Consider the following 13,944-nt stretch of genomic DNA (forward strand, 5'->3'; position numbering starts at 1 on the left):
GAGAGATAGAGCGGCAGGATAAATGAAGCCGGAGAGGAAACGGAGAGACAGACGGAGAGCAACATCTCCATCCCCGCCTCCACCCCCCCTCTTCCTCCTCCTCCTCCGCCTCCTCCGCCGGTTCCGCCCTCCATGCCGGCGGAGGACGGAGGTTTCCCGCCGCTGCCATGGCGAAGATCCGGGTGTCGTACGAGTATTCCGAGGCGGAGGACAAGAGCATCCGCCTGGGTTTCTTCCTCATCGCCTGCGGCATCTTGAGCCTCTTCATCCTGGGCTTCTGCTGGCTGAGCCCCGCGCTGCAGAGCCTGCAGAGCAAACCGGCCAACTGCACGGTGAGGCTCACCGGGAGCACCGGGGGTGCTGCACGCACGGAGGGTTCGTTTTTTTTTTTTGGAAATGAATGTCAAAGTTCAGTTGAAACTGTTGCTTAACCCCCCCAAAACAACTTTATTTTTATCTCATTTGGTCCAAATTTGAAGTTGTTGTTTTTTTTTTTTTTAAATATGGCTGAAAAGGTCACAGGTCAAAGCGTTTGAAAAAAAACTTCGTTGTTTCTGATTTTCTGTCCAATGAGAGAAGCGCTAGATGGTCATATGACCTGATGTCTTCTCAGAGGGAAAGAGGGCGGGGTTTGTGATCACAGTTCAATTTGATTGGACAATTTCATTTCATGAGTTTGTTCAGATTTTTCCTTAAAGTCTACAAACTTAAAAACAAAAAAGGTGCCAGATTGTACGTTCTGTCTCGACGTCGGAACTGTTTCCGAAGTTTTTTTCCGAAGTCGTCCAAACTTAGCATGCAGTTCCGCTGGCGTCCTCTAGCAGTGCCAGAGCACCTCGTCTCCGGTTCATTATTTTCCATCCCTAAAAGTTTTTCGGTTAATTTTCTCAGTGAAATGTGAGTTCACTCGTGAGTCTGTGGGACAAAACCCTACGTTATTTAAAATAAATTTTTGATTAAACTGTTGTCACACGAATATCATGTGATGGATGTTGTGTGAATAACCTTTGCGTTTCATCCAATCAGACATCGTGTCCCATTTGCTTACGTGTAGCCGCTTCCAGGAACAGCTGTCAGGCTAATTGTTACAAATTCAAGTGTAGTTATGCTGTAAATAATTGGTAAACCCACGGTAAATATTTTATACTCTTACTCTGCGTGGTTGCAGGATAAATTTGTCTTTATCTCTTTTCCCTATTTTCACCCCATGCTTTGATTAGTTTGATTATCCTCCCAAGTCGTCTTCTGCGCCGTATTTTTTAAGAATAAGTCTCTCATTTCAAAGATTTTTATGCCTACAGTTTCCCGCCGATTCAGATCAAATTTTCAGATGATTCCGGAACTCTGCTGTTTCGGGTCGAGTTGAATCTTTGTTTTGGGAAAACCAACCGCTCCACGCGGCCCGTCGTCAAACCTGCGGCGTGGCTAGCTAGCGGTTCGTCATCGCGCCGTCAAGTTCCCGGCAATGCGGGTGTAACTCTGGTCTCCGTCCAGCAGGTGGTGTCGGTGCTGCGGCCCGAGGAGATGTTCAAGTGCACGTTCACGTGCGGCGCCGATTGCAAGGGCACGTCCCTCTACCCGTGCCTCCAGATCTTCGTCAACAACTCCGAGTCGGACTCGGTGGCTCTTCTTCACGTCGACGAGCAGCAGCTGGTCCTGAACCCAAAGGTACTGGCCGGGTCACCGTTATTGCCGTCGCCATGGCAGCGAACAGACTCGGCGTTAGCATTGTGCGCCGCCACCGCTGGGGCATTTTAGCTTCCGATTATTTAAATATATTTTTTAAAATTTTCAGGTTTGAAGCTAAAAGCAAACAAAAATCAAAATTAAATAATGAGCAGAATCGTTTTCTCCGGGAAAATATTTGTTATATTTAAAACCTAAATAAATAGATAAATAATAAATGATAAATAAATTGAAAAAAAAAATCTCTTTAAACTTAAAATCAGTTTGATAAAAATTGCGAAAGGAAAACCACTTCCTGTTTTAGTGTTTTCAAAGTATCTGGTCCTTTTTTTTCTATTGTGAAGTGAAAAAAAGCAAGAAACTGTAAATAATAATAAAAAGAGGCAGAAAAGACGGATGAATCCGTGTAAACTGATAAAAGACAAGTCGTGGGGGGGGCGGGCGCGAGAAGGGGCGAGTGCAGCGTCGCTATGGCAACAGAGTAAATATAGAGGAGGGAGACGCCGCGTCATCGCTGCTGCTGGTCACCATGGCAACCCAGCCGACGGAGACGAGGTGGGACGGGGTGGTGTTGGGGGGGGGAGTCACGCTCGCATCGGAATATTCCGGCAGAACGTCTCACTCTGACCTTTTCACTTGAGGACCGAGACTCAGATGTTTGAGGTTCCCTGAACGCGACAATCCACACACACACACACACGCACACACACACGCCATGATGTCACTTCCTGTTGGGGTTGACCAACGTTTTACAGGTCAGAGGGTGTGAAGATTCTTGTTTAGTATAAGAACGACCACCAGCTGATGCTTCTCTCTCTCACACACACACACACACACACACACACACACACACACACACAGAATGTCATGTCAGTCATCTAGTCCACAGGAGGCTCCATTAACTAATAACCCCCTACAGACACCAATTACCACGGGGGGGCCATCGTCCGTCTCTCATTAAGAGACTGAAAGGTCAAAACGAGGGAAACCCCCTCCTGCCCCCCCACTGGAGTCACTATTTTGGGGGTCTTGAAACAACACACACACACACACACACACACACACTTCCTTTCTCTCTCTCACACACACACACACACAGAATGACATGCAGTCAGGTATTGCAATGACAACAGCAAGTTAGAGTGCTTATCTGATCAGAAACACCAGCTTATCTTTGTGGACGTTCACACACACACACACACACACACACACACACACCACGGTTATTGGGATCACAAGGTCGTTTCATCTTCGCAGGAACAAAGATGAGGTGTGAAGACGAGAGCGAAAAAATAAATGACTACCAGGGTATTTACAGCTGAGAGTGTGTGTTTCTGTCTGACGGTGTGCATGTGTGTGTGTGTGTGTGGTGTTTGCTCTCTGATGGGCGTCCTGCCTCTCTAGAGAAAGGTCTTGCTAATTAAACTGTCAGAATGTCTAAATTTAGGTGGTTCCTGCCGATCCTGGTTCTCCAGGGACGGAGCCCGAGCCCTGTCGGGTCCCAAAGGTTCTAGGAAGGGAACTTTTCCGGATCCAGGCTGGAACTTTTCCCGTAAAAGTACCGGTTGCCGGGAAACGGCGCCGACAGTGTTTGGCTCCTAATGCGGCGGGGACCGGACACCCGGGTGATTGGCGGGCCTCTCCACCAATCAGAGTAGAGGAATTTGAGGCGACAGGAACCAGACACAGACGGAACGTGTGACGTAGAAGTGAGTCTGCAGTTGCGGCGCACAAGACAACACACACACACACACACAAACACACCTTCCGTGGTTAAAACACACATGTCACCACAACATCGGTGTAACAGAAACGTCCAGTGCGCAATGTCCTCGCACCCTATGGAATACAAACACAGACACACACCAGTTCAATGTAGGCTACCTCGACCCGACAGACCTCGTGAAAGCAGACGCAGATTGAGTGTGTGTGTGTGTGTGTGTGTGTGTGTGTGTGTGTTTCATATATTTCATAAGTGCTGAAATCCCTGTTTGAATTCTGGACAACAAATTACATCAGCTTTGGCTTTGGAGGAGATCTGTAATATCTCTCACACACACACAACGTGGCGCCTACACACACACGCGCACACACACAGGGATTATCTTTGTATTTTATTGCAGCGGCTTTTTTATCCTGCTGATTCTATAAATGTCGACACACAGAGATTTCATTTTGAAGATTCGCTGTTTTATTAAAAAATAGGAAGAAATGTTGCTGTTGCGGTGTGGAGTGTGTGTGTGGGTATGTGTATATATATATATATGTGTGTGTGTGTGTGTATGAGAGAGAGAAAGTGTGACTTCAGGTCATTTATCAGTAACTATTTAATCCCAGGAGTCTCTTGGAATACTGGGATTATTTGCACATCACTGCCCCCTGGTGGCCAATGGAGGTGATGCAGGTTTAGGAATGACGTCATTAAAGTTAATACCGATTTTTATTTTATTTATTTATTTTTTTAAATTTCTTGCTAATTCTCAGCTAACACTGTCATTAGCATGCTCTCCGGTGCCGTTGATTACACCATAGTTCAAGCAAAGATCATTCGCTCTCGCCGACAGGTGGTCGTCTCAACGGACCAATCAGACGCAGTCATTTCCTCATCCATGGTTTAATTGGTTAATGAATGAAAACAAATGTAATGAAGGCTCATTTGGAGACAGAGATTTGAGTAGACAAGAGATGCGTGTGTGTGTGTGTGTTGTGAGGATTCACTTCCATTCCCTGCCTCAGTAGTTTTTAAGAAGGTTCTGTGGAGGTACTTTCTCATGCTAACGACGCTGCTAGCATCGATAGAAGCTAGCTGTTAGCGTTAGCATTGACTTTGTGCAGAGGGACAGGTTGTGGGTTTGTGTGTGTGTGTGTGTGTGTGATGAATGGACACAAGGAGGGTTTGTGTGTGTGTGGGGGGGGGGGGTTCTCGCCGCCCTTGACTGACAGGTGATGTCATCACTGCGGCGCAGGAAAGGTCAGAAAGAAGAAAGTGAAATATTAATTTGGGAAAACACAAGGGAAAAGGCACTTAATGTAATTACACCTGGCGCGCGCACGGGCGTGCGTGCGTGCGTGTGTGTGTGTGTGTGTGTGTGGTATCTAATTAACTGCAATGAGGCAGAGCGTCTGGAGCTCCAGGCTGCCAAAGGGGGGTTGTTCACTCCATCATGCCCCCCCAGATGCTCTTCTCCTGGGATGGACTCGCCTCCTTGGCGTCCTGATCCAGCTGCAGCTCCAGGGTTAGGACATGATCGAGGCCCAAAGTTTCATTTTGGAAACCGCAGTTGTCTTGTTGAGCCAAAATTTTTTTTTTTAATTTGCTTAACATGTCAACTTCACTTTCCAAATTGACAAAATACCTTCATCACACTTGGACTTGTGGGGCCTTTTTACAACAAAACAATGAAAAAAAAAGAAATGTAACTACCCGGATATTTATTAGGATAAATGTATTATAATCAAACTGTAACACTTTATGTATCCCATGACTTTATCTGTTTGAATGCATAAATTACATTTCACCAATTATCATTTCCATGCATTTGATAACATTCGTTAAGATTGTGTTATTACACATTTATAAATGGCTCGCGCTTGCTGTATAAATCGTGATTTATTCAAAAAAAAAAAAAACACAGTAGCGATAAACCTCGATGAGATTAATAAACATCCCTCGTGGAGGTTTATTTACTAAATTTAGCCACTGCTTCGGAAGTAATGTAATTACTGTTAAATGATTATTGGGGTCTTCGGTCGCAGCCGGTGTTTATTACCGTGTTATTAAATAACCTCTTTGCTCCCGTTTCCGTCCCTCGCTGCTTTGAGGAGGAGGAAATGAGTGTGGTTGTCTGTCGTCCAGTCGGGAGAAGGAGGAGGAGGAGGACCCGGAAAAATGAGTCGGAATCAACTCGAGTTCTCAAGGCTTCGGCTGCGAGTCAAACATTTAATGCATGAGATCAGACTTTGTGAGGAACTCGGTAATAACTGAGTTCTAACACATTTACTGCCAATCTTTGATTTTTTTTTTTTTTATACAGACACACACATTCACAGGCTCACACACACACACACACACACGCTCGTGACTAATTGTAACTTCTCCTTGTTGTCATAGCAACCACAATCATTTTGGCAGGGGCGACCTGTGATGATGTCATCGAACGCCGTGGCTGCAATTGGCTGGATGAGGAAGGGCTGCTGGAGACATGCACACGCACACACACACACACACACACACACACACACACACACACACACACACACACACACACACACACACACACACACACACACACACACACACACACACACACACATCAGCCAATGGCTGTCCCTGTCAGTCATTAGTTCTCCACCAGTCTTTAAGGTTTCCTGAATTGAGGCCATTTTTTTAAATCCTCTAGAGAACCAGCAACACACACACACACACACACCTGCAGTGAGCGGCAGTTAGGCAGGCAATCGGGAGTGTATCCACGTAGTCCCGGGTCATTTGTTTCCACAAAGTTATTTAAAGAAATGCAATTCATGGTGAATTTAGGAGTTTGGGTGTCTCTTCGTCTGAAATCCCCTCTATCATTGGCTGTGCCCCGTCCACCTCTGTCTCCATGGCGACCGGTTGATTCCCGTGGCAGCAGGTGCCAATCAACCTCCCCAAGTGCGTAAACCTGACTCCCTCTGAGCCAATCAGGAGTCGGGGGAAATTATTCTTCTTATTTGTAATCAAGAACCAACCTGCACTTATCACAGACGCGCGTGTGTGTGTGTGTGTGTGTGTGTGTGTGTGTGTGTGTGTGTGTGCGTGCAGTGCTCCTACGTCCCTCCCTGCGAGAGGGACAACCAGAAGAACAGGGACAGCGTCCAGAGATGGGAGGATTACTTCAGCAGGGAGGTCAGTGGACAGGCCTTCACCTGCTACTTCAACCAGCAGAGACGGTGAGACGCCCGTCTGTCTGACTGTCTGCAGTGTGGAGCACATAAAACTGTCAGATACAGTCGTCCCTCGTTGTTTATCGCATTGTAATCCAGCCAGGATTGACAAAAATCCACGAAGTAGGGACCTTTTTTTTTGTTTTCTTATTCATATATATTTCAAATCTTCCTCACTCTCGTAAACACTTCCATACTCTTAAAAACAAGAGTTGCTGTCACTGTGAACACACACCGAGGCGAGATGCTGAATGCATGCTATGCGCAGGAGATGTGCAGAACGATGCTGCCGGTCGCAGCGCCCAGGATACAGAACGCAACGCTCTGCTTGGTCGCACCCTAGAAAATGCTTATTTTCCATCCATCCATCTTCTGACGCTTCGGGGTCGCTGGATCCCAGCTGCCATCAGACTGAACAGACGGTTTCCCAGGCTGAAGCGCTAACCACTGCTACAGCTAATTTTACTCTCCAAAAATATTGAAATGAGAAATCTATAAAAATACTTTTGTACCGCAAAATCCCGTGCTATAGCGAAAAAATCCGCCATATAAAATGAGAAAAAAATAATTCAAAACCCGCGATACAGTGTGAGCGTGACATGGCAAGGGACGACTGCTCTGTCATCCAGTGATAAAAGTGTGTGTGTGTGTTTGTCCCCCTCAGGCCTGACGACGTGTTATGGCAGCGGTCGCATGACGCCAGCGTGCTGCTGCACTGCTTCCTGTGGCCGACGGTGTCGCTGCTGGTCGGGACGCTCATCGTGCTGCTGACGGTTTGCGCCCGCTCGCTGGCGGCGCGCGCCGAGGCGCTGCAGAAGAGGAAGTCGTCGTACGAGGTCTGCAGGGAGGCGCCGCCACAACCGCCGCCCGACTGCCACGGCATGGCCAGGGCCGCCGACCCAGCGCCGGGGGTGAACTCTGACCCCGAGCTGCTGCCGTCGCCTTCCAGGACGCCGCCCCTGTTCGCCGTGCCGGTGCGACGCCGCGACCGCGAACACTGAGGCGGGACTGCGGTGTCGTCGCCACGGTGACGACTCGCCACCTCCTGCCGCGGCGGGAAGCGGAGGATGATGGGAGTCAGCGGTTTGACGGACTCACTGATGGTGAAGAAGGTTTAATCACATGACGTCGCTGTAAAAAAATCTACGGAGGATCAAAACTGCCAAAACACATTAAGGCCGCCTGATATTTTGTTAGTCCAATGAGGAAATATCAAAATATTTGAATTCAATAAGTTCAAAAATAAATGTGTATGAGCAAATTCTTAAAATGAGATAAAAATATTTTTAAAGTAATAACTATATTTAATATAATTGTTTTCAAGTAGTTTTTTTTCTCAAAATATTTCTTTTGAATATTTTTCTCCCCACACTTTTACTTTTTTATTATTAATCTGATTAATCTGTTTTACCAGATTTTCTTCGTCATTAATCCATATTTTTTAATCACCGATAACTTTTATCGCAAGTTACCTGGCTAGTTTTTATTAAAATATCCGGGTAATTACATTTGTAATTATTCCAGACATTTTAAATTACACATTGAAATTCAATCATTTTTCCCCAGTAAAGTCTGTTCCAAATTGCAGTTAATTTATCACCATAGTTTTTTAACATTTCATTTAATTTTAATGAAATCATCCAAAGAGTTCAAGTCCAAAGAGTCCTTCCTGTGGTGGCCATCTGGGATCAGTCAATATCTGAAAAATTCTGTGACGTGTTTTTTTGTTTCATTTTATTTGTTGTTTTCTCTCGCGGTGTGAAACTGTTTTTTTTTTCTTTTTAATGATTAACCCGTGAGCTGAAGTTTTTTCCATGCTAACAGTTGACAGGAATTATTTGACTTAAAAGTTTCATTCCTTCAAAACCTTCAGGGAATTCATTTCCAGATTTTCTTTGATTTTTTTTTTGTACATTTAATTAACATCTTCCCCCCCTTATTTCTAAAGTTACGTCTTTTTTTTTTTTTTTTTATCTTTTTTTTTTCTTAGCATTTTTTTGGGACTTGATTCCATCATGAGCTTTGACAGTCATGGAATGAAGAAAAAGATATTCACCTCTTTTCTTGTTTAAAAAAATTATCACCAGTACTTAAGTTCTTTCAGTTTGAATATTTTTCAAACCATTTTTCATTTTCTCCATTTTTCCCCCCCAAAAATTTTTTATTGCGGATGATAGCGGCAGCTTTTGTCCTCCGTAGAAAGACAGCGGCGTTCCGTAGCGTCCTCCTGTAGCTCCGCCCCCAAAATCCTGCAGCTCCGAAGAATCCAGGAAGCAGAACCGGAGCGGCGTGGCATCGCAGTCGCTCCGTCCCGCAGCCACGAAGGCCCCTGGGCCGACTTGAACTTCCATAGACCAGCTTCTTCTCTGATCTTTTTTTCCCCTCCGTCAGACAGGAAGTGACATCGGACAGTTAGTGTCGGGTCCAAAGGAAACGCAGCGTCTGTAGCAACTCCATGTGTCATACCTGTCCTCGACGTCCATGTTTGTGCCCTGAGGCCCCGCCCCCTCGAAGCCCCGCCCCCTTTCCCGCGGCCTCGGGCCATCGGATTTGTTTTTCCCGCCCTGTTGTTCGTGTGACCGACGTGTTTGTTTCCTGTTGATGATGATCATGTGACCTCCGTCTGTACCATGTGACCCGGTAGCCGCTTGGCGATGACTTTAGTGCCTCTTAGATTTTAAATAAACCGACTTTTGGCTTCAAGGAGTCTCAACTTTTTTTATTTGATTCTGTTGGTTTTTTTTTCTTCCCCTTGCAGTTGGAATTTAGATGCCAGTTTCCATCAAGATGGCGGCGGGAAAAGACGCTGTTGGGAATTTTTATGGGGAATTTAAAGTCACTGTTAAGGTATTCAGGATTTTGATTTATTTGCTTTTTTGTCAAAATGTTGATGAGTTTTTTTTTTTGTTTTGGTTTGGTTTTTTTTGTATTTTTTTTTTTGCTGATTTAATGATGAATTATTAAATTTTAAGTAACTTTAAAAAATTCTTTTAGAACTTATCGCGTAGGACTTTAGGTCGTTTCCCGCAGTTTGAGGAATTTTACCTGTATGTTATCTGGTTTCCAATACTAATACAAATTTTTTATGATTCTAGAATTTTCTCATGTAGTTTCCTGTAGAAATCATAGTTTGTCATCAGTTTTTTTTTTTTTTTATCTTGAGGATTTTTTTAAATCTGATTCATCGAAACTTTTGTCAACCTGAGTTTTTGCTGTTTAATGCTGGTGAAAAATAAATTCTTCTAATTTTCTAGTTTTTTTTATATATTTTTGTGAATTTGTTGGGGAATCTGACATTTTTACACTGATTTATGGATTTTTTTAACCACATTTTTTAACTTATTTTATATAATGTCTAATATTTTGATGAGAATGCTTGCTGATTGCAAAGTACACTATTTCAAGCTCTACAGTAGTTATTTCTCTATTTTTTGAAATCAATATTTTTTTTTTTACTTTTCCCCTCATTTTTTTGCAGTTTCTTAATGATTAAGGAAATTGTTTCAGGTTTGTTTTTTTAATACATTTTTGGAGTTAGTTTGGAAATTTTAAGTCTGATTTAAAACTTTTTTTGTAGTCTTATGGTTGGTTTCAAAAATCTTCTCTTGTACTTTCTTGTTTACATTTTTTAAACATTTTTCAGATCTTGGGGGATTTTTTTAATCTTCATTTGCAGAACTGTTTAAAAAAGTAGTTTTGCCTTAATTTTTTACTTCCTGACCTCTAGTAGTTTGTACACGATTGAAAAGCACTTTATTAGAGTTCATCAAGTCATTTTTTCACTATTCTTTGAATTTATTTGATCGTGGTTTATTGTTTTTTTTTTTATTTATTTTTTTTTCACATTTTTGTCTTTTTTCATTTCCAGAGTTCTTGATTGAAAAGTAAATTCTTCCAAGTTTATCAGAGATTTTTACACATATTTTTTAAATTGGGGGGATTTATTTACCTGTATTTTGCCATGCATTTTTTTCTTGAATTTGCTCTTGCAGTCTCTTATTGATTGTAAAGTAGTATCTTCCAAGTTTATCGGTAATTTTTTTCATAGGTTTTCTAGGGCTAGGGTCAGGGTTGAAATAAGTTAATCCAATACTTTTTTTTGTGTGTGGATTTCGGGGGGGAATTTTGGATATTTCTTACTAAGTTTTTGGCCTTATTTTTGTTTGTACAATTTTTTATTTATTTATTTTTAATTTCAAAACACCTACCCAAAATTTTCACAGAAAAAAGCCAAATAAAATTGGAAGACATTAGTATGCAATCATCAAGACACAAGATTACATTTATAAAATTTATAACAGTATTTTTTCTGTGGAAACTTGGGGGAAGTCTTTTGGAACTCTTATTTATATTGTCAACACTTATTTTTGTTTCTGTCATTTTCTTTTGTAGTTTCTTGGCAAATGCAAAGCAAATTCTTCCAAACTTCTCTGTACTTTGTACATATTTTCTTAAACATTATTATTTTTTTCTTTTTAATCCTGGTTTATGGACCGAATTTTTGGATTTCTTGAATATTTCTTTGTAGTTTTTTTGTTGGTTGAAAAGTTAAATTTTCTTATTCATCAACAGTTTTTTCACATTTTATTAAACATTTTTTGAAAAAAATTATTGAGAATATCGGAAGAAGTTCTGTTTTGATGGCTGATTGCAAAGTACTGGTAGTTCTTGATGATTTAACAATAATGTCTTCCAAGTTAATTATTTTTAAAATATTTTGTGAATTTTGTGAACCTTTTTTGAAATTTTTGGCCTGAATTGTTGCGCTTTTTCTACCTATTTTTTCCTATTAGTTTCTTATTGATTGTCGAGCTAATGTTTCCATGTTCAATAGTTTTTTATTCTATTTTTGGGGGTATTTTAATTCTGAACTAGATTTTTTTTTATGTTTTCCTCAAAGTGATAGAGATTCTTCTTGTAGTTTGTAAATTATTGAAAGGTTATTTCTTTCAAGGTATTGAGTTTTATAATGTTTTTCTGGAATTTGAAATGTTTTTTATCGTAATTGTTTTTTTTTTTAGTTCTAGAGTTCTTGATTGAAAAATAAATTCTTACAAGCTTAACAAATTTTTTTACACATATTTTTGAAATTGAATTTTTGGAGGGATTTCTTTCCTGTATTTTGCCATGTATTTTTTTTTTCTTGAATTTGCTCTTGCAGTCCCTTGTTGATTGTAAAATAGTATCTTCCAAGTTCATCAGTAACTTTTTCTTAGATATTCTAGAGACAGGGTTAAGGTTGAAGTTAGTTTGTCAAGTACTATTTTATATTTTTTGGAATTTGGGGAGGATTTTTTTGAATTTTATTTTTACTAAGATTGAGGAGAGATTTTTGTTTCTACAATTTTCTTTTTTTTTTTTTTTTTTTTTTCAAAACAGGTTCCCAAAATTTTTTTACACAGAAAAACAATTAATAAAATTGGAAGATATCACAAGACACAACAAAAAGAAAATTCAGAGCAATGCTAAAAAAAAATGAAAAAAATCACGCATTCTTCTAAGCTTGGAAGAAATATACTTTTCAATGAACAAGAATGTAGAATGTAGAACAAGAATGTAAGACAAAATTTTCGAACTAAAAAAAAGCCACATTTAAAAAAAAAGTTTTTTAAATCCAGGTAAAAAATAACCCGATATTCAGAAAACATAAAAAATCTGAAAAACATGCAGATCTATTTGGAAGAATGTACCCTGCGACCATCAAGAAAGTATGAGAGAAAATTATGGAAATAAACAAAGCCATAAAATTGGTAAAAACCTCAAAAAATCTGGATAAAAACATCCCCCCAATATTCCAAAAAATATATTTAAAGAAAATTGAAAACAATTTACTTATTAATCATTAACAAACTACAGGAAAAATCTTTATAACTTGGAAAATAAGCGGAAAAAGTTAAATTAATGACATAATACGGCAATAAATTTACAAAATATGTCCCCAGCAATAAAAAAAAAAACTGCAACCTTTTTGTATTTTTTTTATATATGGAACTTTTTCAGACTGGTTTTTGGACCTTATTTTTGGATTTCTTGAATATTTCTTTGTATTTTTTTTGTTGGTTGAAAAGTTAATTCTTCCTAATTCATCACCAGTTTTTTTAAATTTAGTAAAAATTTTTGGAATAGTTTTTATATATTTTTCTGAAATTTATTTGGGAATATTGGAATAAGTTCTGATTGCAAAGTAGTAGTGGTTCTTGATGATTGAACAATATCTTCCAAGTTAATAATTTTTAAAATATTTTGTGGCCCTTTTTCTACCTATTTTTTTCCTATTAGTTTCTCATTGATTGTAAAGCTAATATTTCCATGTTCAATAGTTTTTTCATTTTTTTCTTTTCTTTTAGTTCTGAGGTAATTTGTTATGTTCTCCTCATTTCAAAGTATTAGAGATTTTTCTTGTAGTTTGTAAATTATTGAAAAGTTGTTTATTTCAGGGTATCAGTAGTTTTTTGTATATTTCTGGAATTTTAGGGAAATTTTGTTGCCTGATTTTTGGATTTTCCAACCATTTCTTTGCCCTTATATCATTGATTTCTCAAATTTTCTTGTAAAAAAAGTAAATTCTTCAAAAATCAATGTTTTCATATTCCTTTTTAACATTTTCAAAATTTCTGGAAATTTTTAATGCTGATTTACAGAACTGTTTACCGATTCTTTTAACCTTATATTTTGATTTCTAGAATTTTGTTTTGAAATTTGATTAAAACACTGATTGTAATATAAATTCTTTCAAGGTCATCACATTTTTTTTTTTTTGTGAACTTATGCAAAATCTGTCAATAGCTTTGTTTTATAGTTTTTTGAATTTTAAGTCTGATTTATGGACACAATGTACCAATAATTTTGCCTTATTTTTACAATCTTTGTAGGGTTTGTAGAATTTTCACTGGGATTTTTTTTCAATATATTTTTATGACATAATGGGAAAATTGGGGATCATTTTATTTCGGTTTATGGATGCTTTTCCAATTTTTTGGGGCTTTTTTTTTTTTCATTTCTACCACTTTTTTCTTGTGGTGGTTTGCTGTTCACTTTCTCCTCAGGCCGGATTCTTCAGAGCTTTCCTCCCTCAGGTGACGCTGAAGGGACGGCTGGGAGGAGGAGGGACTCCTCGCCCCAGGACATGGAGGATCTGGGCGACCCAGTTCTGCTATTTTTGACCCACATTGCCGTGGAAACCAGAGGCTTCGGAAGCGGAGCGGGAAGTGAACGGAGAGGTTTCCTTTCAAACTAAATGTGGAAGTGAAGTTTCCACTGACTAACTTTGGATTCCGACACCTTTAACTTAAACAGGACTGTTTTTAATACTCGACATTAATGAACATTAAC

The 13,944-nt window shown here is 39.9% G+C and overlaps 1 protein-coding gene across 2 annotated transcripts; it reads left to right on the forward strand.

Annotated features, from left to right (window-relative positions):
* The first annotated feature begins 4 nt into the window (after positions 1-4).
* LOC147233844 (calcium-activated potassium channel subunit beta-4-like) lies at positions 5-9,315 on the forward strand. Of its 2 annotated transcripts, none has more exons than XM_086146116.1 (4): positions 5-332; positions 1,495-1,668; positions 6,491-6,618; positions 7,277-9,315. In XM_086146116.1, the coding sequence occupies exons 1-4, from the start codon at positions 168-170 to the stop codon at positions 7,611-7,613; spliced, it is 804 nt and encodes a 267-aa protein (XP_086002242.1). In that variant the 5' UTR covers positions 5-167; the 3' UTR covers positions 7,614-9,315. The 2 variants fall into 2 exon arrangements, with proteins under 2 accessions (XP_086002242.1, XP_086002243.1); XM_086146117.1 differs by having other exon boundaries at positions 1,498-1,668.
* Positions 9,316-13,944: the final 4,629 nt, after the last annotated feature.

This window comes from Fistularia commersonii, chromosome 5 (assembly GCF_037954325.1).
Source record: "Fistularia commersonii isolate RoL2024-O1a breed Wild chromosome 5, RoL_Fcom_v1.0, whole genome shotgun sequence".
Classification (NCBI taxonomy): domain Eukaryota; kingdom Metazoa; phylum Chordata; class Actinopteri; order Syngnathiformes; family Fistulariidae; genus Fistularia; species Fistularia commersonii.